The sequence below is a fragment of the Rhinatrema bivittatum genome, chromosome 2 (assembly GCF_901001135.1).
Source record: "Rhinatrema bivittatum chromosome 2, aRhiBiv1.1, whole genome shotgun sequence".
Lineage (NCBI taxonomy): Eukaryota > Metazoa > Chordata > Amphibia > Gymnophiona > Rhinatrematidae > Rhinatrema > Rhinatrema bivittatum.
Window position 1 is genome coordinate 175,145,788 of NC_042616.1, and position 27,938 is coordinate 175,173,725.

At 39.5% G+C, this 27,938-nt stretch overlaps 1 protein-coding gene across 1 annotated transcript in view; it reads left to right on the plus strand.

The window, feature by feature from the left end:
- COL1A2 (collagen type I alpha 2 chain) overlaps positions 1 to 27,938 on the plus strand; it is a 79,339-nt gene that overhangs the window by 25,876 nt on the left and 25,525 nt on the right. The window contains exons 16-39 of the mRNA XM_029588900.1: positions 3,588 to 3,641; positions 4,973 to 5,071; positions 5,169 to 5,213; positions 5,311 to 5,409; positions 5,678 to 5,731; positions 5,838 to 5,945; positions 7,225 to 7,278; positions 7,384 to 7,482; positions 8,600 to 8,653; positions 9,387 to 9,485; positions 10,605 to 10,658; positions 12,009 to 12,062; positions 12,182 to 12,235; positions 13,014 to 13,067; positions 15,739 to 15,783; positions 16,480 to 16,578; positions 20,920 to 21,027; positions 22,337 to 22,390; positions 23,004 to 23,057; positions 24,032 to 24,085; positions 24,213 to 24,266; positions 24,369 to 24,476; positions 27,456 to 27,509; positions 27,608 to 27,661. Coding sequence (XP_029444760.1) covers positions 3,588 to 3,641; positions 4,973 to 5,071; positions 5,169 to 5,213; positions 5,311 to 5,409; positions 5,678 to 5,731; positions 5,838 to 5,945; positions 7,225 to 7,278; positions 7,384 to 7,482; positions 8,600 to 8,653; positions 9,387 to 9,485; positions 10,605 to 10,658; positions 12,009 to 12,062; positions 12,182 to 12,235; positions 13,014 to 13,067; positions 15,739 to 15,783; positions 16,480 to 16,578; positions 20,920 to 21,027; positions 22,337 to 22,390; positions 23,004 to 23,057; positions 24,032 to 24,085; positions 24,213 to 24,266; positions 24,369 to 24,476; positions 27,456 to 27,509; positions 27,608 to 27,661 — 1,665 coding nt within the window. The remainder of the gene's footprint in view (positions 1 to 3,587; positions 3,642 to 4,972; positions 5,072 to 5,168; positions 5,214 to 5,310; positions 5,410 to 5,677; positions 5,732 to 5,837; positions 5,946 to 7,224; positions 7,279 to 7,383; positions 7,483 to 8,599; positions 8,654 to 9,386; positions 9,486 to 10,604; positions 10,659 to 12,008; positions 12,063 to 12,181; positions 12,236 to 13,013; positions 13,068 to 15,738; positions 15,784 to 16,479; positions 16,579 to 20,919; positions 21,028 to 22,336; positions 22,391 to 23,003; positions 23,058 to 24,031; positions 24,086 to 24,212; positions 24,267 to 24,368; positions 24,477 to 27,455; positions 27,510 to 27,607; positions 27,662 to 27,938) is intronic.

Below are 27,938 nucleotides of genomic sequence, written 5' to 3' on the forward strand. Positions count from 1 at the left end.
GTGAAATTTGGAATAGAGCAAGAAATTATGCACAGGAGCACATCTCCTTGGGATAAATGGAAGACTTCATATTCTAGTGCAGGGGTTTTCAACCCAGCTCTCAGAACATACTTAGTCAGATTTTCAAGATATACATAATGAATATGCATGAGATAGATATGCATACAATGGAAGCAGTGCATGCAAATCTATCTCACGCATATTCATTGCAGATGTGCATTTGTTGAAATGACAATGTCAGACATTTCAAAACAGATAGAAAAAGTCACAAAATTTTGTGATTTTTCATCTTTTATTTCTAATGTGCACTAGCACTGAATAATGTGCACTATTTGGAAACAGTGCAGACTATCAGCAAGTAGTGTGCACTGTTTCCAAATAGTGTACACTATTCAGAAATAGAGCTCACACTTTCCAAAATGTAAAAAAAAAAAAAAAATGGAGAGCATTAACAACATCAACAATCAACTCTCAAACAACATGAAATGATATTTTTTGGATCGTGCATTCCTAATATTCATTGTCGATATCTTGAAAATTTGACTGGCTAGATGTGTTGTAAGGACTGGGTTGAGAACCTTTACCTAGTGCCATAAAGTGTTTAAAAAGAAAACTAGCGCTTTTAAATATTATGATCATCATTTTTTAAGTTGTTGCTTTGTGATCTGTTTGCATCTTGGAAGCAGTTAAATTGAGCAGTGTCATAAGCTGCATCATATGAACTTTTACCGAACTGGTTCATGCAGTCTGTGATGGCATAGATCACAACAGGAGTAACAATTATAGATGATAATGCTAAATATTCACTAAATATCATGGACATGGAGGAGGATAACTAATAAATGAAAATAATACATTGAAACGACAATGTTTTTTAATTTTCCAAGAGGCCAATGCAATATCATCCGCATAAAAAACACGCGCGTCCAAAGTGGACGCGTGTTTTTTGAGTGCACACACACATCCACCTCTCCTGGGCACTAGATGCAATATGCAAATGAGCTGCTGTGCTAAAAGGGACATGCAAATGATAATTTGAGCGTCCCTAGTGCTGTGCATCGGGCCCCCAATAGAAGTGACTGTGCATCCACAGGAGCCTGACAAGTGTCAGAGAAAGGACCAATCCCCCTTCAGAACAGCATTCTGAAAGGGGATTGGTGCTTTCACTGACATGTGACAATGACTGGACCAATTGACAGTAAGTGAAGCAGTGAATAAATTAATATTAAGTGCCCTCTGTGCGCAGGTTACCAAAATGGACGCTCAATTTATGAGCATCTGTTTTATCCTGCAGTAGCTAATATATTGGTACAATTCCCACGCACAATATACACGGCCCTGAGAGTATATATTGTGGGTGTACATTGTGCACTTCGAAATTTTTTTTTTTTTACATCAAGATGTTCTTTGCCTGGTACTGCTTTCTGTGGTTCTTTCTACTTAGTATTGTGACGATACTAAGAAGGAGGAACCACAAAAAAGCTAAATTTTTGTTTTTAAGTTGAGCCCTTGATGCGCGGGAAAGACTTTATGCCTGCTCTGGGCAGGCATAAAATTTGACAGATTAAAAAGTAAGCCTCGAGCAGACGGGGATTTTTTGCATCACAGGTTAATAGCTAATAGCCTCATCTACATGGAATTTACATGTGATGAGCCCTATAAGCTATGTACAAGTTTGGACACGCATTTTAGATTTGCTGATCTCCTTATTGCATTGGGGGTTATGGATGCATATCCAAAACATGCATCCAAGAGCTCGTTAACCTTTAACCTTTGCGCTAGGCTCAGCAGACAATATTGCATCGGCTTGCAAATTGTTGACTGCAGAGGCCTCTGATTGATTGGTGTACTGGTCAACCAGTTTGGAACTGATTGAGGTGACTAGGTCTTGGTTGATGTATCTATCTTTCACCCAGTCATTACTCAACCCCTAAAAGATTAGGACCGGTAGATTAAACAAAGTGCATCTATTGTATTCAGACTGGCTTCCTTGGTTTACAACATTTTTCTTGCACTACAGCACCTCCATGTAATCTTTTATTTTCCACGGGAAAACTTATCTGTTTCTACTATTTAACAAAGTACATAGAGTGAACAATAACTATAGTTTCTTTGGTGCTTAATGGGTATGGAATGATGGTAGTCAATTTTTGGTGATACATACACAATATGTATCTTAATATGATTCAAAGAATTAACCCTTGCTCAAACTTATCCCCTTTCCGCCTGACCTTATATTTAAGTGCAAGACCAAGGAAGCACCTGCATGTGTATTTTCTCAGTTTTGAATATGAAACTGTTTTATTTTAACCCACTGAATTTACAGTTTAAATCAAAGCCCAAATGCACTTTAGATCTTAGTTAATTTGACTTTTATATACTTTTATCAGAATTCATATTTCAAAATAGAGATCTACACATTGTGAATCTGATCCGCTTCAAACCAAAATCCATGAATCATAAAAACCAAAGCAAATCTCAAATCAATATTTCAAAGGCTCTTCCATCATAAATTCAGTTTATATTCACTAGATGATCAAAATGTCACTCATGAAGGGTCAGAATGAGAGATATTCCAAACTTCTTCTAATCCTTTTCATCCCACCCCCACCTTGTGACTCCATATATCTACTCTAAATACATTTAAAACACCTGTTGCTTTAGAAATTAGTCACATGTAAAACTCCCCGAAATGTTCAGAAATCATAAAACAAAATTCCTGAATCCCAGGGTGGGTTCACAAAAGCAAACAAATAATGATCCACCATTTTACATTACCTTATTTTTACTGTCTACTTACATTTTTAGCATTTTTCAATGAGGACTGGAAGTGATGTAGCAGTGATTCAGTTCATGCATATGTCTATCTGTCTGGGGGCACAATAGCTTATGTAGGAAAAAAGCAGGTCAGAGACAAACTTGGAGGAAAGGTGGAGCATGGGCCTGGAACCTACCCAATTTAAAATCATCTCAATCTGATCTAGGTGAATGTGAGGCAATGCTCAATGGGGTCAAATTGGAAAGTGCTAGAAAATCCATGCATAAACATGGTTTTCATTTCCTTGTTCAGGTTTATATACTCCAAGAGCTTTATTTATAAAGTGGTTTCTGCCTAGGAAAAGGCCTTTCACAAAGCAGGCCACATTTGCTCTTGCTTACCTAAACTTTCTATTTCTCAATGAAAGTGTTATAACTGCAAGATATATACCCCATGCTTAAAATGAAGCCAGCATGACCAGGAATTTAGAAGACTCAAGTATTAAGGCAGATCTTTTAAAATTCACCAAAATAATTTGTAACATGCTCCTAGGGCATCTAAATTCTAATAATTTGCTCTTTGTGAAAGAAGGTTAAGCTTCCCTATAAAGAATTTAGTATGACTCCCTTATTAGGCCATTGAGGACTAATACAGTGAAAGGTGCTCAAGATATTATTTCAGATATGAAAACACCTGCTGAGTGGTTATTCTTCCTTAAGTAATAAACCAAATGCTTGTGCAAAGATAACATTTTTCTTGATTTTAATTACACCTTCACAGCAGTGATGCCTCATTTTTGTAAACACAATTTGGGCATTTATTCTTCTAGGGTCCTGTTGGTTCAGCTGGTGTTCCCGGTCTCCCAGGTGCTCCTGGTACCAAGGTAGGAATATTAACTGCTAATGAGATATCATTTTTCTTAAACCGTTTCATTGTGGGAGTGGTGTAGAAAATGAAACCAATTTCTAAGAATTTGCAATCTAATGGGATAGAACATGGAAGACACTTTTTTAACAGATAGTATGACTTTGCCATTATGGCTTTCCATGCACAATCACAAAGAAAGAGCTCTATGTAGTAAATAACTATTGTGCTACCATAAAATGACACATCAGTATTAAAGCTCAATTTTCATTCCATCCATAATTTTCCTAAAAAGGGCATTGTCTTGACATTTGGCAGTCAGGGATGGAGTCCTGATATTTATTGATCTGCCAAATTTTAGAAGGGTTTGTTTTTGAATTTTGAGACAAATATGCATTGAAAAATATTGACTTTTTCACTTAAGAAAAATTTGTCAGATTTATTATACTTTGGCCTGGATTCACCATTCTAACGCAGAATGGTGAATCCAGTGAAAACGGGGGGCGGGGGGGGGGGGCAAAGGGTGAGGCGGGCCTGCGAAAGCCGGAAGCTTTCGTACCAGCGCGGTGTTTTCGCTGCCGGCTTTCGCGTCCAATAGCGCCACCGTGAAAGGTGGTGCTATTGGACGCGCTACTGGCGACGATAACGGATCTTACCTTATTGCCGCCAGCAAAGACATCGCAGCGTCCGACTCCACCCCCAGCAAGCTATCGCACGCGATAAGCCATAGAAAATGACCCCCTTTGTTTGATCAAAAAAAAAATAAATTGTCAGTTCAAAACCAAATTCTCATCCTTTTAGTACCTAACCCAAAGCAGGTGCCTTTCTTATTTTCAAATATTTAAGTATGAGAAATTTGAGTAAAAGAACAACATGTTGAAAGGTATGCACTATATTTGCATGGAGTGTGACACATCGCCATATTCCAGACTGCAGAGTTTATGAAAATCATTGTTTATAATACAGGATGTACAAATATTAGTATAGAGGCCTTCACATACTGTACTATCCCCAGGGAAATCTAAGGTTCTTATTTACTAAAGTTTTTCTCCCTTTTTGTGTCTTTGGGGGAAAAAATCATAGTAAAATCAGAGCCTGTGTAATGTTATGGTGATAAATACCAATTTTGAGAATTCTCACCATAATGCTTCTCTAATTACATTTTTATGTGTGTAATATACCTATAATATTTTGAGGTTATTTTACCATGCTGTGCAGATCCTTGCAAGTTTAGGAGTAACTTATGTGTCCAGATATAAAGACTATGCAATTTGCATGGAGACTAAATTAAGCACAGCTTGCCATGAATCTGTTTATTTAATGCCTTCTTGATCTGATTTAATCAAACAGGGTGAAGTCGGGCCTGGAGGTAGCTCGGGTCCTACTGGTTCTGCCGGTTCAAGAGGTGAGCCTGGACCTCCAGGTGCACTTGGCCCTGTTGGCCCTGCAGTAAGTAAAACTAAGAATTTGTCATCTGTGAATTTTAAATATTCAGAAATAAAAGGAATAAAAATGTATTATACTCATAGGACTCTCTCTTTTTTAGGGTAATCCTGGAGCTAATGGTTTGGCTGGTGCTAAAGGTGCTGCTGTGAGTACATTGACATTCTAAAAGAAATGCCTCTAAAAAAAAAAAAATCCTTGCAATTAATCTGCTGATATCTTCTGCATATGCCTTTTACCCTTAGGGTCTTCCTGGTGTTGCTGGTGCTCCTGGTCTACCTGGTGCTCGTGGTATTCCTGGACCCCAAGGCCCCGCTGGTGCTGCTGGTGCCAGAGGACTTGGTGTACGTGAAAACTTTTTTTTTAGCATTTTAGATATTATGGGCAGGTTATTTACTCTTTAAGATTTAAAATAGGTTATTTTTTAATCTCAATCTTCAAACTGGAATGTTGATGGAAGTTGATTTCCTGCATTTCATTGTCCATGTTTTATAGAAATTGTCAATATATCATTCACCTAGTTTATTTTATGGAGTGAACAGTTTGGTTGGAACAATTGCTTTACAAGTTTGAAAAATCTAACCTATGCTCTATTTCTGTATTTGTCCTTAGGGTGATCCTGGTTCAGCTGGTGGAAAGGGAGATACTGGTGGAAAGGGTGAACCTGTAAGTGGCAGTTAAAGAGAAATTCATCTTTTAAAAGATATCTAGTGCGCTGAAGAATATTTGTGAATAATGAGATACGATCTTTCCTCTTTTCTCAATAATAAAGGGTTCTGCTGGTCCCGGTGGCCCCGCTGGCCCCTCTGGTGAAGAAGGCAAGAGAGGCCCCAATGGTGAAGCTGGAAGCACTGGCCCTGCTGGTTCCGCTGGCATGAGGGTAGGTTCATATACCCCTCAGAGACTTCCCTCATAACAGAGAAAACAGGGAATATAAGAAAACAAATATTAAAGATTCAATTAAAATTACTGAATATTACATCTGCATGAGTAAACTGAGATGCTCAACTAGAGCTTTAGGTACACCATTTTTTAAATGTCTTAACTACTGTTGTTTTAGTGCAAACATATTTGTTGACATGTTTGCTAACTTTTTATACATTATAAATTCAATCAAACTTTCCCTGAAGTCTATTTGAGGTTTTATAATGGTAAGAGGCTGAAGGATATAAGAATGTACACCCTGGAAGAGAGGAGGTGCTGGAGGGATATGATACAGACCTGAAAGGTTTTAATTAAGCATGAACTTTGAACCTTTTCTGTTGGAAAGGAAACAGTAGAACTAGAAGTCCCAAAATGAAACTCCAGGGGGGGGGGGGGGGCGACTCAGAGCCAACGTCAGTAAACATTTCTTCATGAGGGTGGTGGATGTCTGGATTGCCCTTCCAGAGGAAGTGATGAAAATAAAAACAGTAAAAGAATTCAAAGGGGCATGGGATAAACACTGTGGATCCCTAAATGCTAGAGGACGGAAATGAAGAAAAGAGTACTCGGGTGGGACAGTTACTACTCTTATCAGAGGCACGGGGATTACTGCCCTCAACCAATAAACAACTGCAACATCACTCTCTGCTTTGATGGCAGGGTGGGGGGGGGGGGGAGGAAATAGGGGAATTTGATTCAGACAGTATACAACATGGGCCTCGACTTTTACAGTCTGGGGTAATGATATGCAGACATAAGGGTAAAAGCACAGGACTGCTTCTACGGCCAAGTCCAAAAGCAAAGCAAGTCAGCATTGCTGGAATTTTCAGGAAGACTCCTCACCCAGTAAAAATGTTGCTAGCAGTAATATTTTATGGGTTTGATAGTTGCTTGGTTTTTGATTGTAAATATTACTACTCTTATCATAAGGCTTGGGGGTAACTGCACGGACTACCCTTAAGAGAAATTTGAGTGTGACCTGCATGGCGCGGCAGATATTACCATAAGAATCTTGCTGGGCAGGCCGGATGGACCGTTTGGTACTTTTCTGCCGACTTTACTGTGTTACTGTGTAATTAATTAATGCAGTGAACTGAAAGAATAAAGGAAAGCAGGGAAAACAGGTGACCCCGTAAAGCTTTTCACCTTCTTTCAAAGCATTTCCTCTTAGATACAAACAGCAACTTTCCATGTTTGTCCAGTTTCTAACCTGATTTATACTTGTACTCTTTCAGGGTGTTCCCGGATCTCGTGGTCTGCCCGGCCCTGATGGCAGAGCTGGTGGAATGGTAAGGATTTTTTTTAGAATTATATTTCTTAAGAAAAGTCTGCATCCTTTTTCTGTTTTTGCTGGTAGTAAGTTGTTCTTTTATTTCTCTTTAACTGTTTTGTAGGGCATGCCAGGCAATCGTGGTGCTACTGGTCCCGCTGGTGTCTCTGGTCCTCATGGTGATGCTGGTCGCCCTGGTGAGCCCGGCCTTTTAGGCCAGAGAGTAAGTTGTAACTAAGCTACGGGTACTGCACTTTGTTCCAGAAAATAAAATATATTTAATAAAAGGGAAATCCCAGTTGAATCACAAAATTGTTCCTCTTCCATAAAAAAAAAAAAACGTACATATATGTCCCCCATATCTTGCATCCACCTGATGCCCTAATGATTCATTTTTTTCCACTGATTTTCTCCCATTTTTGTTCATTGCAATAAATACTGATAAAATTCCTGGAAAAATGAAATAAAAACTGAAAATGAAGGTCCCCATTTGTATGGTAGACGAGTCTGAAATTGTTAATTTTTTTATCCAGCCATTTGGTTATCCAAATTTTAGATTTTTCACCCTGCAAATATCTCTAGCTCCAAATCTATGTCTGAATCTTTATGTTTTAATTAAGCCCTACTGTATGTATAATGCAAAACATTGCATGCTACTTTGATGTTATGTGATAACTAGGTTTATATAAGTATGTAGTATGGATTGGACTGAGAAAATGAGAAATATTTCTGTGTGGAGATGAACAGCTTAGGGTGTAGTGCAAGCTTTTCTGACCTACCTTCAGACCTTCAATCAGCGTTTCCCTTTTATATTCCTTTACAAGTTTACTTACATTTATTTGGATCTGCATGAATATTCATTCATTCATTTAAAATGTTCCAAATAAAATGGTTTCAGAGCAAATTATATAACATACATATATAATAATGTAAACCATACAAGTTTCACATATGTATTCATGTATATATTGTGTATTCATAGATACACAATATTTGAAAATACTGTGAATTTGGAAATTCATGGAATATAAATATGAACCTCCAAATATTCACATCCGAATGAGTAAAAAAAGACCTGAAACAGGTAGCAGTGATGATAGGAGGCAAGTTGTGAATAGCTCAAGATTTGTCCAGTCAATTTACAGTTCGTCCTGTTTATCTCTGATTATATCTGACCAGTCCACCAGTATTCATTTAGAATTTGGATTTAATCTGATCTGGTCTAACAAATCCTAAAATAGTTTTTCATTTAAGACTTACAATAATTGCTTTGTTTAAAGAAAGTTATTTTTAGCAGTAACTAAAAGAATTCTACATAAAGAATATCTTATTGGTTTTAGGGTCACCCTGGAAACTCCGGACATGCAGGCCCAACAGGCAAAGAAGGTCCTTCTGTAAGTACTTACATTGCTGTGTTTGGAAGGCATTTTTAAAACCAAAATACCTGAATACACCTGCCATTGAACTTTCTCGCAATTAGTTAATGATAAGCAGTAACATAGCTAGTCGAGACACTTGGTCCTTGTCTCCTCACACAGCCTCTCGCAATATCACAATAAAGATAACAAGCAAGTGTATAAAGCAAGAGCTCCACTTGTATTGAATACATACAACTAGAATCGCCAGCTGTAGTCAGTAGGAGAAGGGAGGAGGGCTCTGATGGGCTCACCTTTATGCCTTGCACAGAGCTCGACCACTTCTCAAGTGTTCCCATGGGAAGGACCCAACCAGCAGCCATCAGGACCTCAAGTGAAAAAGTTGCAATGGGATGCATGAGCTCCCAACCTCCCACTATACCTTTCCCCTTTCCTCCACTCCATCCACCTTTGGTGGAAAAGTGAAGGGGATTGATCTCAGAAGAGCAAGGGACCAAAATGTCAGTCCACCTCCTACTATCACTGAAAGCATATGTTAAAGAGAAGCTGTCTTTACAAAAGCCAGCTAGATATTAGTTAAGTACTATGCCTTATCTAGCTTACATTGCAGTCTCTTCACTTCAATCATATTATCCCATTGCTTATTTTATAATTAATATTTTTATCACTATTATTAATAGTTATTCATAAAGCTTTAAACCCAAATAACTGTTGAAAAACAAATACTGTGAAATGTCATTTTTGCATTAAGGGTCCCCAAGGTATTGAAGGCCGTACTGGCCCAGCAGGTCCAGCTGGTCCAAGAGGAGAGGCTGGTAACACGGGATTCCCTGGTCCATCAGGTCCATCTGTAAGTAAAGTTTGAGTTTATATTGTCATTAAGAAATATGTGTCTCTATAAAATCATGGATAAAGGAAAGAATACTGTGATATTCCACCAAAAATAAAATTAGTAAGAAAACTAAGTGATTGGATAGACTAGAGATGATGTCTTTATAAGTCTGATGAACATTTAACTAGTAGTAAACACAGAATAGTTTAACACAAGGATGGTGCATTTCATCTATTTCCATTCTTGCACACTCCAACTTGCCTGCTCATTATAATCAACCCTAACCTCACAGTCTTGACATCAAAGGAGCCATTCCACTTGACAAATCTTGCTGAAATTTAGCATCACTACTGACTCCTCAGCAAGACACTCTGCTAACAAAGTTCAGCAAGATCTATCAAATGAAACAATCCCTGAAACATGTGTATAGGTAGACAGGCAGGCAGACAGACAGACAGATGGATGTACCCTCCACAATAGGCTTATTCCCACTATCAAAACACACCTATAAATAGAAGCTTTTTGGACTACCAAATTCACTTCTTCAGGCAATGTCTGACATTACAAAAGATCATATGCACTGTTATTTGCTTTCTGTAATTTTTTATTTAGTTAATGATTATTTCTGTAAAACAAAAAAGAAAGCAACCCTTTTTATAAATGGAAATCTAAATGTATGCAACTGAGAGGGGAAACATTTCATTTAAAGTAAAGAAAAATCTGCCATATGCCTTGATACATGACTCATTTTTAACCCCTGATGCCATAATGAAGTTTGACTCTCAGTTTTGAGCATGCAACCAGTTCTCATTTGTATGCAGTACAGCATATAACTGTGCTACAAATCTACAGCATTTTGTGACATCATAACAGCTGAATGACATCACTGTAGATTCTGTGAACATCGCCAGCTTCAAGCCTTTTATCCCATAGTGTAATTACTCTCCCCAGGTGAGAGAGCAGCAAGTCACTGCTTGTTCAGTTTGCAGTAAGGCACGTTCTCTCCAAGATACCCAACAAATACTAGATTCTAAAAAAGTTACAACTGTTTAGGTTCCATGAAAATTTCTAGGAGTAAAAATATTTCTGTCTTAGGTTAAAATGGCAACCTAATTTTTTCTCATTTTTATTTTTTAGGGTGAACCTGGTAAAAATGGTGAAAGAGGTAGTACTGGAGCCACTGGGCCAAGGGTAAGTCTGACATCTAATATATTGTATTTATTTATATTCAATTGTATTATTATTATTATTATTTAAAAGCTGCCATGAAGTCCCATCCTTAAAGGTAGATTAAGCTATCTTGTCATACACATTAAAGTTGTCTGCATATATGTGTCTAGAATCTGGAATTGTAAAGTACATTGGGATTCCACATGGATAATTGGTATCATTTAAATCAAAAGCACGAGTGCTAAAACTTGCATCCAACATGAAAACAATTATTGCTAGCTTATCCAAAATTCAGAGCACAGTTATTAAAAACAACTGCTCAGACCTCAAAAGAATAATAAATGAGGGCTGGACTCGTGCGCCACCATGAGTAGGGTCCCCAGTTCAAACGCTGCCTTGGGACTTCTGAACCCTGGGTCAGCTGGTGCTGTGGAGGCAGCATTTACAACCTCTGGGGAGAGGAAATCATGGTCCTCACTAAGGGCAACCACCTTGGTGGCTGGATTTAGAGCCCAGAATAGTGGAAGGGGCCCTGGTGCATGGCTCCTGCTCTTGGAATCATTGCTGCACTGAGCAGATAAGGAACAGTGAGAGGGGGCTATTAAAAAAGGTGAAAAAAAAGATCCCCGGGGTAGTTGCAAATTAAGGCTCATGATGCCAGAATCCCAGCACCGGTTCCAACTGAGTTTGAAAAATAAAGGAGAAGCGAGGGAACTACCATGCCAGAAAAAAAAAAAGCATGAATTAATATTTAACTTCACAGTTGACTGATACAAAATTAAGCAACAATCCCTGATAAACAAGATTTTAAACTACCTTGATGATAGTCCTTAAGCCAGAAGGACCATTAATATCCAACTTGGGGCCCGATCCACAAAGACTTTTCTCCCATTCTGGGCCTATGGAGAAAGACCTTTATGAATTAGGGCCTTTATTTGAATAACCAAAGCTGATTATTATTATTGCATAGTCAAACTGAAAATCTGTTTTATTTTTATGAAAAAGAACAACTGTTCTTGTGGTTCAGCCCATAGCACTGAAATTCCTTTTATGTGCTGTGCAAGGAAGGATTCTTTGTTGAAACAATAGCACAGCACTGGGATGCTCACATCCATGCACTGCTCGTACCTGTAAGCAGTCCTGTTGCTTTCTGTAAGATTGGCTGTGGCTGCTCATCCCCACAGATGTCAGTATAGCCACCATTTCTTGACTATTACTACTAATCACAGTCATTTTAACGATGGAGACATGAAAAAAACGTGTAATTAATCCTAACAGAAGGGGGCACAATATTTCAGAAATGTCTTAGATAACTGTACTTGTGAATAATACAGCAATAACCAATTATTTTCCTATCCTGGATTTGTCTAGGGAGCTCCTGGCCCTGATGGCAACAATGGTGCTCAAGGCCCCGCTGGCCTCGCTGTAAGTTATAATGTCTACACTAATAATATAGTTGTTGTTCATTTTCCATTTTGTTCTATAAAATATTCTACTACTGGACTATAATTTCTAAATCAAAAAAATAATTTTTCATTTACTAGGGAGGCCCTGGTGGAAAAGGAGAACAAGGTCCAGCTGGTGCTCCTGGTTTCCAAGTAAGTAAATACAAATACAATTTCTAACTTTTAAAGCTAATTTATTCAAGGCCAGCCTGATAGCAAGCACTGCTATGTGAAGGACCTGAATTTGAATCCCAGGCCAAGTTTCTGCTCCCCCAAATTGGCCAAGGCTGGTGGTGCTACAGAGAAGGATAGAGAGATAGGGAGTCTCATGCATTATGGTGACACCTAATGGCCATACTTAGAGTCTACATTAGGAGTGGCCAATTCCAATCTGCATGAGGCAGAAACAGGACTAGTTTTCAGGATATGAATAATGAATATGCATGAGATATATTTGCATACTATGGATATAGTGCAGGCAACTCTATCTCATATATACATTGTGGATATCCTGAAAACCAGACTTGTTTGTAGCTTTTGAGAATGAGAGTTGGTTACCTCACTCTATGTTAATCAGTTTCCAGAGGAAGTCATGGTATGCAGTCCGTGGCCATGGCCAAGAACTATTACTGCAATGGCTGAGATAAGTTGAGAGGAATATATGAGCACTGGGAACAAAACCCCAGGTGTTTGCAAATGAAGCCCCCCCCCCCCCCCCCACCTCATTTTCAATAGAGCTAAAACCCCAAAGGAGCAGCAAGAAAACTGCACAGCATGAAAATGTGACTTTCTTCTGGATTAAGTGAATGCTAGGACTATCAAGAATAATGATACATGTAATTGACAATTTCCAATTATACTTATATCAGCTGAGCATTTACAATTAAAGTTGGTTTATTAAAATCTATTTTTTATTCTTCTTCAAATCTAGGGGCTTCCTGGCCCTGGTGGTCCTGCTGGAGAACTTGGCAAACCTGGAGACAGGGTGAGTAGCAAAAGCACTGTGATGCACGTTCTGAGTTGGCATACAGTTGGCCTTCTGTACACTTTTTGCATAGTATAACATTCCATATGCATTTGTAGTGTAGTTTGGTTCAACTTGTTTAAATATATCAGAATCTACTTATCTATGTAGAAAAAACTATCTGCTGATCTCATTACCATCCATGTTAGTAAAACTCAAGAACAGAAGTTGGCAACTTTTTATGGCAAAGTACCAAAAAACCAACAACTTTACTATTTGTGATGTTGCCATGCTATGAGATCCCCTTTCTTTAGCAGGTTAGGACACCATCTACTGAAATCCTGTCTTCTTTGAGGTAGAAGGATATTTCCTTACAAAATCTAGTAACTTGTAGCAAAAATTAAATTAATTCCAGACTCAATATTGCTACTTCTTCTCCTTCACTTCCCCAGCATGTCACTACCTTGTAAGTATCAGCACTGTCAGGGGCAGATTTTAAAAGCCCTACGCGCATAAATCCAACTGGATTTACATGCGCAGGAGGGGGTTACGTGCGCCGAGCCTATTTTGCATAGGCCCGGCGACGCATGCAAAGCCCCGGGACACACATATGTCCCGGGGCTTGAAAAAAGGGGCAGGGTGCGGGCGGTCCAGGGCAGGGCGGGGGCATGGTCAGAGGCCTTTGTAGGGCTGCTAGACCGGGGGATTGCGCGCTGGCACTTGGCCGGTGTGCACAACCTACGCCTGCCCTGAGGCAGGCGCAACTTGTAAAATAAAGGTTAGGGGGGGGGGTTAGGTAAGGCTGGGGGGCAGGTTAGGTAGGGGAAGGGAGGAGAAGGTGGGGGGTGGAAGGAAAGTTCCCTCCAAGGCCGCTTCGAAATCAGAGCGGCCTTGGAGGGAACAGGGAAAGCCATTGGAGCTCCCCTAGGGCTCCGTGCATGCAAGGTGCACTAGTGTGCACCCCCTTGCGCATGCCGACCCCAGATTTTATAACATGCGCGCGGCTGCATGCGCATGTTATAAAATCGGGCGTAGATTTGTGCGCGCCGGGTTGTGCGCACAAATCTATGCCCGCACTTAGTTATTAAAAATCTGCCCCTCAGTGTTTTCAAAGATTTCAGGCCATCTAAGATAACCTTCTGCGACATGAGGCAAGTCCAGCTGGATTGCACATTTTGAAAACCATCATGATACACTAGTGGCACACATACTTGGGGGTTTCCAACCTTTGCTCTAAGACAATATAAAAACCAACCTATAATAGGTACAGAGAAGGGCTACCAAAATGATAAGGGGAATGGAACAACTCCCCTATGAGGAAAGACTAAAGAGGTTAGGACTTTTCAGCTTGGAGAAGAGACGACTGAGAAGGGATATGATAGAGGTGTTTAAAATCATGAGAGGTCTAGAATGGGTAGATGTGAATCGGTTATTTACTCTTTCGGATAGTAGAAAGACTAGGGGGCACTCCATGAAGTTAGCATGGGGCACATTTAAAACTAATCGGAGAAAGTTCTTTTTTACTCAACGCACAATTAAACTCTGGAATTTGTTGCCAGAGGACGTGGTTAGTGCAGTTAGTATAGCTGTGTTTAAAAAAGGATTGGATAAGTTCTTGGAGGAGAAGTCCATTACCTGCTATTAAGTTCACTTAGAGAATAGCCACTGACATTAGCAATAGTAGCATGGAATAGACTTAGTTTTTGGGTACTTGCCAGGTTCTTATGGCCTGGATTGGCCACTGTTGGAAACAGGATGCTGGGCTTGATGGACCCTTGGTCTGACCCAGTATGGCATTTTCTTATGTTCTTATGTTAATAAAAGTCAGTGACAGCAATTTATACTTGATTCTGTTTTATGGCACATTAAACACCAGCAGACAGAGAGCAAGTATATTATGGTCTATTCTGCTCAGAGCAACTTGTAGCTAAAATTTATTTCATTTTTAATCTGATTCACATTTCAGTTGCACTGTGAACTTAAAAACTACAAGTGTGCTGAAATAATGTCATTGAGAAGACCTTTAAAAATGAGCAATAGATTTCAATGAATATTTTTAAGTGCTCTCTAGTTAGTTCAGAAATGTCAGCATAGCTCATTTTCTTTTTAGTCATAGTTTAATTAAAATTAAAATTTAAATCTTTATATCCTGAAACACGATGGCATATTCATGAAACGATGCAAGTTTTGGGCAGGAGTAAAATGTTGTCAATAGTAGAGCATGATTCTCTCCCATACTTCCACAAGCCCTTCCTCATTCTTAGGGGGTTTTATGCAAAATCCTCAGCAGACTAGAGAGCTATTCTGTGCACTATAACTCTCTAAACATCCATCAGTCATTCTCCTTACAGTTGGTTTGAATGTAATTGATAATCAGAATGCAATTGAAGGGCCGCAACGATGCCTAATAATGAGCACTCTTTATCACATGTAGGTTTCACATGAAGCCATTGAGATCTAATTTAGGGAACGATGTACCATAGACTTTCTCCGATTATTGGTCCTATTTGCTATGCTTTTCCCCCTTAGACCCAAAATGGGAAAATGTCTTAGTAAATCCGGCCTAAAATTTTCCTTGGGAAAAATGTTTTCTACATTGGGTCTTTAATTTTCACAATGAATATTAAAGAGTAATTGAAGAAAATAAAGCGACTTTGACTACATTCTAACCAAGGCTTTCTGCTTCTTACAGGGTGCTCCTGGTGAATTTGGTCTGCCTGGCCCTGCCGGTCCAAGAGTAAGTTTTACTCCATTATATTTATTTGTTCTTATGTTCTGCAGATTCCAGGATAGCTATTTAACTTGGATTTCAGCATTAAACTCATAATATATTATACTTGCACACACAGTAATAATTTAAAAAGCAGATAAAATATCTAAATTAAATAAAAACTTGAAGAAAACTGTGAGAAAATCCACAAACCTAATGCATCACTCATAAGCTTTCGAATGGAGTTTAGCAGTTATTTTCTTCCCAAAGCTCAGATAATCAATCTCATCCCTCAACTAACTTTCTAGGGGATTCCACAATGTGGGACCTACAAACTGAAAATGCTCAGTTTCATGTCTCTTGTAATTAATTAATGCGAGACAATTATATTCATGTGATTGGCTTGTACTTTTATTTTATAAAAAGTTCTCAATCGAAACTTTAAGAACTGAATTTTACTTTTCCAATTCAACCATGAACCTTCTGTGCACCAATAAAGCAGATCCTATATTACATGAACTTTCACAATCACAGAGCTCATATATTAGAGGATCTTTCTGCAAGTCTAATAAAAGGTATCACAGCCTATTTTCTAAGATTCAGCATGACCAGTAGAATTCAGTTCAATAATGAACTCTCCCAATCATGAACAACTTTCAACTGCCCATAATTAATCTGAATTATATTTTTGAAATCACAACCATTCTAATTTGTTTTCTGCAGGGTGAGCGTGGTCCCCCTGGTGAAAGTGGTGCTGTAGGACCTCCTGGTTCCTTTGGATCTCGAGGCTCATCTGGTCCACCTGGCCCTGATGGTAATAAGGTAGGATATATAACTATAGGGTAATTATTTCTTAAAGTGCTAGGGAGTTGATCAGACAATCATAATTTTTTATTGGCTTATAAACCACTACCTATTATTATATATACACTTGTGCTTTTGAGCAGGGAAGTAATTATTGGAAGGTGCCACTATATGAATTGAGAGAAATTCTTTTAGTTTTATACAATATTGATTTATTACCTTTAAAAAAAAATGTATAGGATGAAAATGCACATAACACTTGTGAAATTCATAGCTGCTAGCTATAAATTAATAAATGAAAAACAACAAATATTTCATTATATATATTGTACATATTGGGGTAGATTTTAAAAGGTTGCATGCGGGCGTACATGTGCATGTGGTGCCCGGCACGCACACATGTACGCCCGATTTTATAACATGCCCGCGCAGGCGCGCACATGTTATAAAATCTGGGGTCGGCACGCACAAGGGGGGTGCACAATTGTGCACCTTGCGCGCGCCGAGCCGTGCTGCCTTCCTCCGTTCCCTCCCAGGCTGCTCCAAAATCGGAGCGGCCTGGAAGGGAACTTTCCTTCCCCTAACCTAACCTAACCTTCCCACCCCTTCCCCTAACCTTTCCCCCCCCCCCCCCCCCCCAGCCCTACTCTAAACCTCCCCAAATGTTTATCTTACCTTTTGCACCTATCTCTGGGCAGGCACAAGTTGCACGCGCCGGCAGACCACCAGCACGCGATCCTCTGATACAGCGGCAATGGCCGCTCTGTTGGAGGCCTCTGGCCCCACCCCTTCCACACCCCACCCCTGGACTGCCCCTTTAGTAAAGGGGCAGTCCAGGGGTGTCCCAAGGCTTTATGCGCGTCACCGGGCCTTTTTAAAATAGGCCTAGCGCACGTAAGCCCGGTTACGCGCGTAGCCCTTTGAAAATCTGGCCCATTGCTTACATATCATACCTTTGATGAACATAAGAACATAGAAGTGCCATGCCTGGTCAGACCAAAGATCCATCAAGCCCAGCATCCTATTTCTGATAATGTCTAATCCAGTTCCCTAGGAACTACCCAGGAGATCCCAAAGAGTAGATCCATTTCTTGTTACCCAATACCAAGGACAGCAGTGGCTTTCTCGCTTTCTCTGCGTCTACCTGGCTAATAATTATATATGGACTTTTTTCCATGAACTTATCCAAACCCTTTTTAAACTCAGCTATGCTAGATGCCTTGACCACATCTTCTGCAACAAATTCCATAGCTTAATTGTGTGGTGTGAGAAAATACTTTTTCCAGTTTGTCATAAGTACATAAGAAATTGCCATACTGGGCCAGTCCAAGGGTCCATCAAGCTCAGCATCATGTTAATTTTATGGAGCATCTCGAGTCATTATACTATCTTAAAGATTGATTTTAGAAACCTCTATCATATCCCTTCTTAGTCAGCTCTTCTTCAAGTTGAAGAGCTCTAACCTGTTTATACTTCATAAGGAAACAATTTGATTTCCTTACACATTTTTGTTCCCCTTCTCTAATTCTTTTCTAGTTTCACTATATTTTGTTTAGATAGGTTGACCAGAAGTGAATGTAATACTCAAGGTATTGTTGCAACATACATCTATATAGAGGCATTATCTTATTCTCTGTTTTGTTCTACAATCTTCTTTTAACTACTTCTGCACACTGAGTTGAGGATTTTCACATATTGTCCACAATGACACCAAGATCCTTTCCCTGGGTGGTGACTCTTAATATAGAATCTAGCATTGTGCACCTATAGTTTAGATAATTTTTACTTATGTGTATCACTTTGCATTTGTCCAAACTATATTTCATCTCTCATTTAGATGCTCAGTTCCCAAGCCTGGCAAGATACATTTTCAGTTCCTCACAATCTGCAAGTGCTTTAACTACTATGAATATTTTTGAGTCATCTGCAAATTTGGTCACCTCACTCATTGCTACCTTTTACAGATCATTAATTAATAAGTTCAACAATACTTGCCTAGGCTTATGTGCCTTCCTATTTTCATCATTAGGTCCTGCTCTCCATTTTTTAAAAGATAGCTTTTTGGCTTTAATAGCTTCTTTCACAAGGCCATTTAGGCACTTTGAGGGACACTTGTTCTTTTAATTTGTGGAATGCATTTTATCTGGGCTTCCAAAGTGGTGGAATCATCTTTCTCATTTTCTCAAACTATCACACTCATTCTCTGCTTCACTATCTTAACAGATTCCTCCTTAACATCTAAATTTTCTATCTTGCCTTCCTCAGCTCCCACTCCCAAATTATCAAAATTTAGCATTCTCAATAACATATCTTCACATTCTCAATAATTATTTTGTACAGTACCTTGGGAAAAGCACTGTAAAATAAGCTAAATAGAAAGGTCAGCTAAATTCCAAGCTGCTTGATTGTCTGCAACATAGAGTATTAATTTCCAGAAATGATAAGTTTTATTGACATAGCTTTAAAATGTTTATGTCAACTATGAGGGTAATATTCAGTAAGCCAGCAAGTGGACACATTATCTGGCTAATGTTAGCCAGGCAATTTCTCCCAGATATTCATTGGGATAAATGTCCTACTGAATATCCCCGATTAAAGTTGTCCAGCTACTTTTAGCCTGATAACTTTAATCCTTAGTGTCAAGCTTTTGAATAGGGCTGGTTGGATCTAAAATTATCCCGCCTTGAGTGACTAGATAACCAGCCACTTAACAAGATATCTTCAAAAGATACCCAATTAAATGGTAATCCTCTCCAAACAATAATAAACCACCATGGGCCTCCCAGCCAAATTCCCCCACACACATACCTCAGATGTGTCAAACACCATGCTGTCTGAGATCCCCCTCCCCCAAACCCCTCCTAAACCAAAATCTCAGTGCCAGCTCTCCAGCATGTCCCCTTCCCACCCTAGGGAAAAAAATTGTGCAACGTCACCAGCCTTCAGCCCCAACTCCCACACCGCGAGCTGCCTCCTGAAGCCCTTCTACCAATTCAGTACCTAAAAATAGCCCCTTATATGACCCAGGGTCGTAGTATGCTATGATCCCGGGGGCTTCCAGCATAACTCTTACCAACCACTTGGAAGCGTAAGCTATCATCATAACTGTTCATCCAGCAGCTGATCAATTATGATGATAGCTTATGCTTTCAGCCTGGCTGCTAAGAGCTTTACTAGAAACGGGCCATATAAGGGGCTGTTTTCAGGTACTTGGTGGCATGGGGGAGGTTGGAGGATTCTGTCACACAATGTTTTCAATTTTTTTTCCTAGAGAGGGAGGATGGAAACCTGGAGGGCTAGTGCAGAGATTTTGATTTAGGGAGTGGGGGTGGGAATCAGGCCAGAAAGTCCATGGCGAGTTATTTATTTTTGTATAGGAGTGCCACTTAAGTGGATAACTTTTGAAGATATCTGGTTATGTAGTTGGTTATCCAGCTACAAAAGGCCAGATAACTTTAGACCAGCTCTAAAGCAGGTCTAAAGTTAGCCAGCTAACTTAGGCCTGGATTCATCATTCTTTGCAGAATGATGAATCCTATGAAAACAGGGGGGGCGGGGCGGGCCTGCGAAAGCCCACAGCCTTCACACCATGGCGGTGCGATTTTGGCGGCCGCGGTGTGCCGGCTGCCGGCTTTCACACCGAATAGCGCCACCGTGAAAGGTGGTGCTATTGGGCGTGCTACTGGCGACGATAATGTTAGTAACATTATTGCTGGCAGCAAAGCCACCGCCGACTCTGCCCCCTCCCTGCCATGACGCTGCCCCCCCCCCCCACCCCAACTCCGCCCCAATCTAATTTGCATGCTATCGCACGTGAAAAGGGCCTTTTCACATGCAATAGAGGCTTATCACAAGCAATACGAGCGTATCGCGTATGATAAGCCTTTGGAAAATAACCCCCTTAGCCAGATACAACTGAAGTTCAGCTAAGTTAACTGGATAACTTTGACATGTCTGGAATGCCCCCAGAACACCTCTTTTATATGCGGCTAGATTTTAGACTCAAAAACATTTGAATATTGCTACAATTTATGTTATTGAATTGTTAATATTATTTATTTATTGATTTATTTGATTTATATTCCACTAGGTTTTACTTGTGTTATGTGCACTTAACATGGGTAAATGGGATTTTGAAAATTGCTATGATAGTATGTTACATTTACATTTATATTTTCCTTTCAAAATTATCCTGTATATATGTGAGTATGCATTAAAGCAGCACCAGCATACTGTTAATTTTATGAGTCTTTTTAAAATAATGGTTACTGTATGCTTAGCTAGCAAATACAGAAATATATTTTTCTCTAAGACTTCTGAAATCAATCCTTACATTATTATATTGTATTTTTTCTCTAGGGTGAACCTGGTGTTGTTGGTGCCCCTGGTTCTGTTGGCCCTGCAGGTTCTGGTGGAATCCCTGGTGAAAGAGGTGGTGCTGGTACTCCTGGAGGTAAAGGCGACAAGGTAAATAATTGGACCCAATTTATTTCACAGAGACACTTTAGAGTGCTTGATTATAGATCATATACATTAATCATACAAAGCCAAATTAAACGGTAAGAAGAAAGTGAGAACAATATGTTGGATGTATTTAACAATGCTGTCAAGAGTTTTTAAAACAAGCAGCCATTTGCTGAATTTGCTTAATATAAATGTGTGATTTGGCTACAAGAAAAACTCAAGTGAGGATTTCATAATAAAAGAAGAACATTTAAGAGGGAAAGGTTTTGGACGGATGCATGGCTGCAAAGTGCCCTTGGACCTAATTTTAAAAAGGAAACTACATAGGTAGTTTCCCTTTCAAAATTACTTCTGGGTACAAAGTAGACTGGCTCTGCCTTTTCTGTAAGCAAAAAATTTGCTAGAAAATAAAACAAAAACACTGTTGTTCCCTGCTTCACCTTTTCCCCTCTCCCTGAAATTCCTCCCGTACCAGCTAAAGGTGGAAGCCTGAAAAGCTTTTAGCTGGGCAGAGCAGACATTTTTCAGACAGGTCGATTTATGAAGGCAGAACACAATTTACATGGACACAAGACTTTCAAAGTTGTCTTGTGAGGGGTCAGTTCTCAAATAGCAGGTGTCTGACGTGCTTTTTTTAATGCATGTACTTCAAGCTAACTTTCAAACAGAAATTACCTGTACCTGTATTTACTACTGACTAGCAAAATACAGGCCACCTACATATATAACTATCCGCGATTTTCACTAACGGGTCGAATTTAAATCCCCTGCGCACAGAAATACTGGGAGATACGAGTGTATGTCCCAGAACGCACGGATGTGCCAGGTTCCTAAAAAGGGGTGGGTTCTGAGTGGGGGCTGGGCAGGGGACGGTGTGCTCATGAGAGCAGGTAAGTTTTAAAACAAAAAGATTTAGATGAGTTGGGGAGGGGGAGGGGTCAGGGTTCAGGGCAGAGAGGGGGAAAAGGGTGGAAGGATAGTTAGGGGGTTAGGGAACTTTTCTCCCAATCCGTTCCTTTATTGCAGCGGACTGGGAGGGAACCGGGGAAGGCCAGATCGCGTCACCGCACGCTTTTAAATAAAATCATCCCCTTGCGTGCACGAGTGACACCCGTGCACTCATGCACGTGCCAATATAAAATCGGGCGTGCGCATGCGCGGGTATTGGATTTTATAGCAAGTACCGTATGCCCATGAGATGAACTAAATATGGAAAGCAATGAGAAAATTATTAAAGCAAAGGAAAACACAAGAGGAGTTGTCTGTTTCTGATGTTTTTGAAGCAATCTTAAAAATGTCCTTTTTTTTCAAGGGTGAAGCTGGTGCCAGGGGTGACTTTGGCAACCAAGGAAGAGATGGCGCACGTGTAAGTATATCAGGCCATTTATTTTTTCTATCATTAGCTTAGTATGGGTAATAGTGAACAGAATATTATATATTCTTTCCTTTGATTGACAATAAACTTTCCAGAATAGCATGTTCAAAACATGAATCTCAATGAACCTGAACTGTTCCATTAGCAGCTAACATTTGCAGTGAGGATGTTTTAATTACCTTGAAGTTATCTTGTTTCCTGTACACAATGGCCATTTCTGCCTTATATATTTGGGGGTAGATAGTCAATATCCAAATACACGATGAGAATCTAATTGCTCTGTCAACACAGCCTTTTGTAAAACCTACTGCAGGAGGCTCTAGCTTACTATATAGTAAGGTATCATGTTAGATAAGCACTTTTAAAGAATGAATGGAAAACTATAGAATTAGAAAATGACCACTGGTTATCCCAGGTATTGAACATCTGTAATGATGAGCTCACAATATTCCCTGGTACTCAATACTGAATCATCATGCAACTCAGAATGCCTATAGAAAGCATGATCTTAAGAAATAGTGAGATATAAGGCATGATAGTAAGGCACTTCTTGGTTGTATTTATTTAATTAAAAAGTATATTGTGTTTTTCTCTTGCCATTTAGGGTCCCGCTGGTGCTGTTGGATCTCCAGGTCCAGGAGGTGCTTCTGGTGATAGGGTGAGTATGTAAACTGGCTGCTTTTAAAAATAGCTTGACAGAAACAAAAGATTCTTAAAACTGAAAGTATATATTTCAAGGTTTCAAGAAAAATATTCTTTAGAACTAAATGTACTAAATCCCTGGAGGCTAGAATTGTTAAACCTCTGGAGATGGGACGTTGGTTGTGCCAATTGCTTATTACATTTCCAAAATCTTCTGTGCTCAACCCCATTGTTGCCCTTAACAAATGGACCTGATTGTAAAGTTTTCCTTCCTGCACTGCCACCCTTCCTTCTCCCAAATGGTGATTCCTACCAGTAAATGACTGAACCATATGAGTTGTGAAAGTGGGTAAGAGGCAATGATCATGTTTGTCCCTTTGCCTAGGGTTGCCCCTTGGATCCATGCCATTAGAAACAGACTGATTCAGTTCTGGGTTTACAAAAATGGAGAGACAATCAGCATATAACAATCACAGGTCAATCCAAGTAAAGCTTTAAAGCTTTATTCAGTTCTGAGTTTCCACATTGCATGCATGGACTTGTACTTCTGATTTTTTTCCATTGAAAACCAGAACAACACATCCTGGCATGTACTGGAGTAAAATCAGGACTGAATTCAGATGTAAAATGTTGGTCCTGCAGGAAGCTTCAGAAATAGACCTGCTTTTAGATAGTCTGAGTTGTGTGTTGGAACTTAAGCAGTTTTAGTGAGATGAGGTTTATTATACCACACTCAGAATTATAGAGCCAGGAATATTCAGCCAATCAGAGTTATCAATTTCAAAATGCAATTTTAAAATGTAATGTTCTTACTGAAACCAATTAACATGAAATCATGTGAAATGTGTAGTAATCACTAAGATCAGCTAGAATGTGAACTCATCCACATAAATTATTTCACTCAGCGATGCAAAGAGTTTAGATTGAGCTCAGTGTCAGATCTCATGGTTGCTATTCAGTAAGATAACAATGACTTTTTATTTACTTTAGGGAGAATCTGGTCCTTCTGGCCCTGCTGGCCCAGCTGGTCCTGCTGGACCTAATGTAAGTAGCAACCAGACTCCTTTATCCTTGCTCAAATAATTATTCTGATCAATTTGAACTCTTAGGGTTTTTTTTTTTGTTTGTTTTTTTCAACTATTATCATCTAATGTTTATTATTCCATCCCAGGGTGAACGTGGTGAGACTGGTCCCGCTGGTTCAACTGGCTTTGGTGGTCCTCCTGTAAGTATGAAGTAAAAATACATTCACTTTCATAAATAAAATGACTGGAATTGTTATTGCAGACTATATTTTAGTAACTGTTGCAAATTTTGTACTGAACAGGGTGCGGCCGGGCACACCGGAGCTAAAGGCGAAAGAGGTGTCAAGGGTCCCAAAGGTGAACTTGGTCCATCGGGTCCTGTCGGTCCTGTAGGATCCAGCGGTCCAGCAGTAAGTAAATAAATAAATAAACAGAACGTGTTATCGAACATAAGGTATCCTCGAAGATACAAACTGTGGTGATCCAACTGTTAGGAAACCTTGTTACTAGAATCTGGAATTAATTATAAGTAAAGGAAAATAATTTTTAGATTGTGATGTCATTAGTTTCATTGTTCATTGTCTTGCTTGTCTGTAATCTTTAAAAAAAAAAAAAAAAGTTGATACACACTATAATAATACAAGGTTGCCACCAATCAACAGTAGTCCTCTGTATAGCACCCGCTAGGTCTCCGGTACAGCTAATCGTGGGTTGTTAGAGGAATCAAGAGGATACTGCAGGATCCTGGGGATTGCTAGCATTGTATCATTCCACACTAGTACTGTATATGAAGAAGGCCATTCTGAGCATTAAGCATTAACAAAGAGCATCTAAAAAGTCCAGTGGGCTTCATTTAATTATTTACCCACGAGGAATACTCATAACCACACAAAATTAGCATTTTATTTAATTAGTAACAATCAGAAAGAAGGGGCCTTCCTTAGTAGAGAAATAAGTGAAAGAGCTTAAAGATTGAGCTGTTTCCTTGGACCTTTTACTCAGTCGATTATAACTTGATAATAGGTTCTGACTCCAAGGACAATGTTATTACACACTCTTTAAGACAATTTACAAGTGAGACTTTTTGATCCAAAATATGTCATTGCATTACATTATACATCTTGTATATTATAAAATGTGTTTTCTATTGAGTCTTGAGTGCCCTCATATGTGCAGAACAGCTATAGATAGAATAGATACTGTCTATCAAAATCAGGGTAGTCAACTTCAGTCTGGTTGTGCCACAAACAGCCCTGGTTTTTCATGACATCCACAGTGAATATGCTTGAGAGATATTTGCATATACAGTAATTGAGACAGTGCATGCCAATATTCCTCATGCATATTCATTGTGGCACCCCAGGATCAGAGTTGCCTACCCTTGATATATATGGTAGATCCCATCACTAATTAACTATTATATGAACCCTCTTTTCATAAGAGTAATTCTTGCAATTTGGTGACATGAATGCTTTTTTTTTGCAATCAATTCTGAGTATAAATAGTTCAAACAAACTAACAGGTAAATTTTAAAAACCTGATCCATTCCGAAATTAGAAGATGTGGTGAATAGGTTGGGCCGGCACGTGCCGAGTGGATTTTAAAAGCCACCCGGATACACGCATACTTGCCAGTGTTCACACAAATGAAAAGTTAAAAAGGGGTGGGGTGTGGGCTGGGTCTGGGCAGGGAATGGGTGTTGCTGGATTTTTAACTTGAAATTAGCGCAAAAGTACGTAGGTCAGGTGCACGCCGGGGTCCCCTGCCCATAACTTTACTTCTGCTTTGGATGATGTGTAAGTTGTCAAACATAAAAATCTAGGCAGATCAGCGGGTTTTAAAGGTCAGGGCTAACAGGGGAGAAGGGAGGCTATTAAACTGGGTGGGAGGTTGGAAGTCCTATCCCTTAACTGGGTGAACTGGCAATGAACTGGGAAAATTGGCAATGACATCAGCACGCATGTCTTTTAAAATCCTCCTACTTATGCGGTAGAAGTGACATTTGCGCACACAGGCGCGCATCCACTTAAAATTTCATGCACATGCATGCGGTGAGGCTATTTTATAATATGCACGTGTGTACACATGTATGTTATAAAATGGCTTGTGTCCCTGGGTGCGGGCAGGTGAATATGTGCACATGTACATACCGTCTAAGTCAGCGGTTGGAATAAAACATACTGGAAAAAAAAGAGTGGTTTTTTAAAGCCATTTTGCACAGTACGATCTCTATTGTACATTTATTCCCTAAATCAGTGGTTCTCAACCCTGTTCTTGAGATACACCTAACCAGTCAAGTTTTCAGGATATCCGCAATGAACATGCATCAGATGGCTTTACATTGCCTCATTTGCATGCAATGAGACAATGCATGCAAATCTATCTCATGCATATTCATAGTAGATATCATGAAAACCTGACTGTTTAGGAGTATCCCAAGAACAGGGTTGAGAACCCCTGCCCTAAACTCACAAATTTCATTTCAGAATACTTCTTTAAATTAAGCAAAAACATGCATGTTTTCCTTCTTTGCTTAAAAAAACTCTAGAATAGAAAAATAATTCCACCAGTTCAATTTAAGGGCTGGATTCATCATTCTTCACAGAATGATGAATCCAGCGAAAAAGGGGGCAGGGGGGTGAGGGAGGGGGCGGGCCTGCGAAAGGCCACAGCTGTTCGCACCACGGCGGTGCGATTTCACTGGCCGCAGTGCAGCCAGCTGCAGCCTTTCGCACGAATAGCGCCACCGTAAAAGGTGGTGCTATTCGCCTCGCTACTGCCAGCGATAATGTCCCTCACATCATTGCCGGCAGCGGTGCCGTGGCCGACTCCTCCCCCTCCCCCTCCCCGCCCCGACTCCTCCCCTCCAGCTTATTTGCATCCTATCGCCCTTTTCGCGTGCGATAGGGGTTTATCGCGTGCTTAGAAAATAACCCCCTAAGTTATTAATTTAAAAAAAAATTACAATTAAAAAAAATCTAATATAAAAATAATTCCAGAACGAAAAAATGAAAATAACATTTATTTAAAAGTTGAAAATATTTGGCATATGTTCTACCATAGTGCTGAAAAGTTTCAGCATATGCAAATGAATTAGTAAGAATTTATAATGTTAAATGCATTATTTCATATATGACCCTATTTTGGATATTTTCAGAAACAGGTCATGCTTAGAGAAAAGTGCACATCAGAGCTTTCCAAGAGTATGCCACTGATTTGGCAAGGGAATCAACTAAGATTTGTGCACTTTCAAAAATGACAACTTTCAATGTGAGATTTAGATTTAACTAAAAACAAGCAGCTTGAGTACTCAAGAAATAGGATTCTGTAAATGATTCATATGATTTGTCATATTGTCAATTTTTTTCTATTTTCTTTATTTTGTATAGGGGCCTGCTGGTCCTGCAGGAGCTCCTGGCGGCCGTGGTGAAGTTGGCCCAGCTGTGAGTCTTTTGTGTTTCCCATGATTTACTGGTTTTTTTCATTCTTTTGATTTCTACTGTTTGAGAACCCTGAACTTGCATTTTCTGTTTGTTGACAGGGTGCAACTGGCTTCCCTGGAGCTGCTGGCAGAATTGGTACTCCTGGTCCCTCAGTAAGTATTTGGCAAAGTTGCTGAGAGCAATATCCAACAAAGCTGATGAATCATTGATAATAGGGCATGGGAGAGGTACTTGATCTCACAGAATTACCATGCATTTTTCAAATGGTTTTCCAGTTTCTCTACTTCCATTTATCTATTTGCTTCAGTTTGTGGTAAAAGGGGGAAAATGCAAATATAGAAATCAATATTACACTTTAGATTTATTCATAAAGGAAAATATTAATATTTGAATGGAATAAGTTTTATTGTTCAGTCAAGAACATGTGTC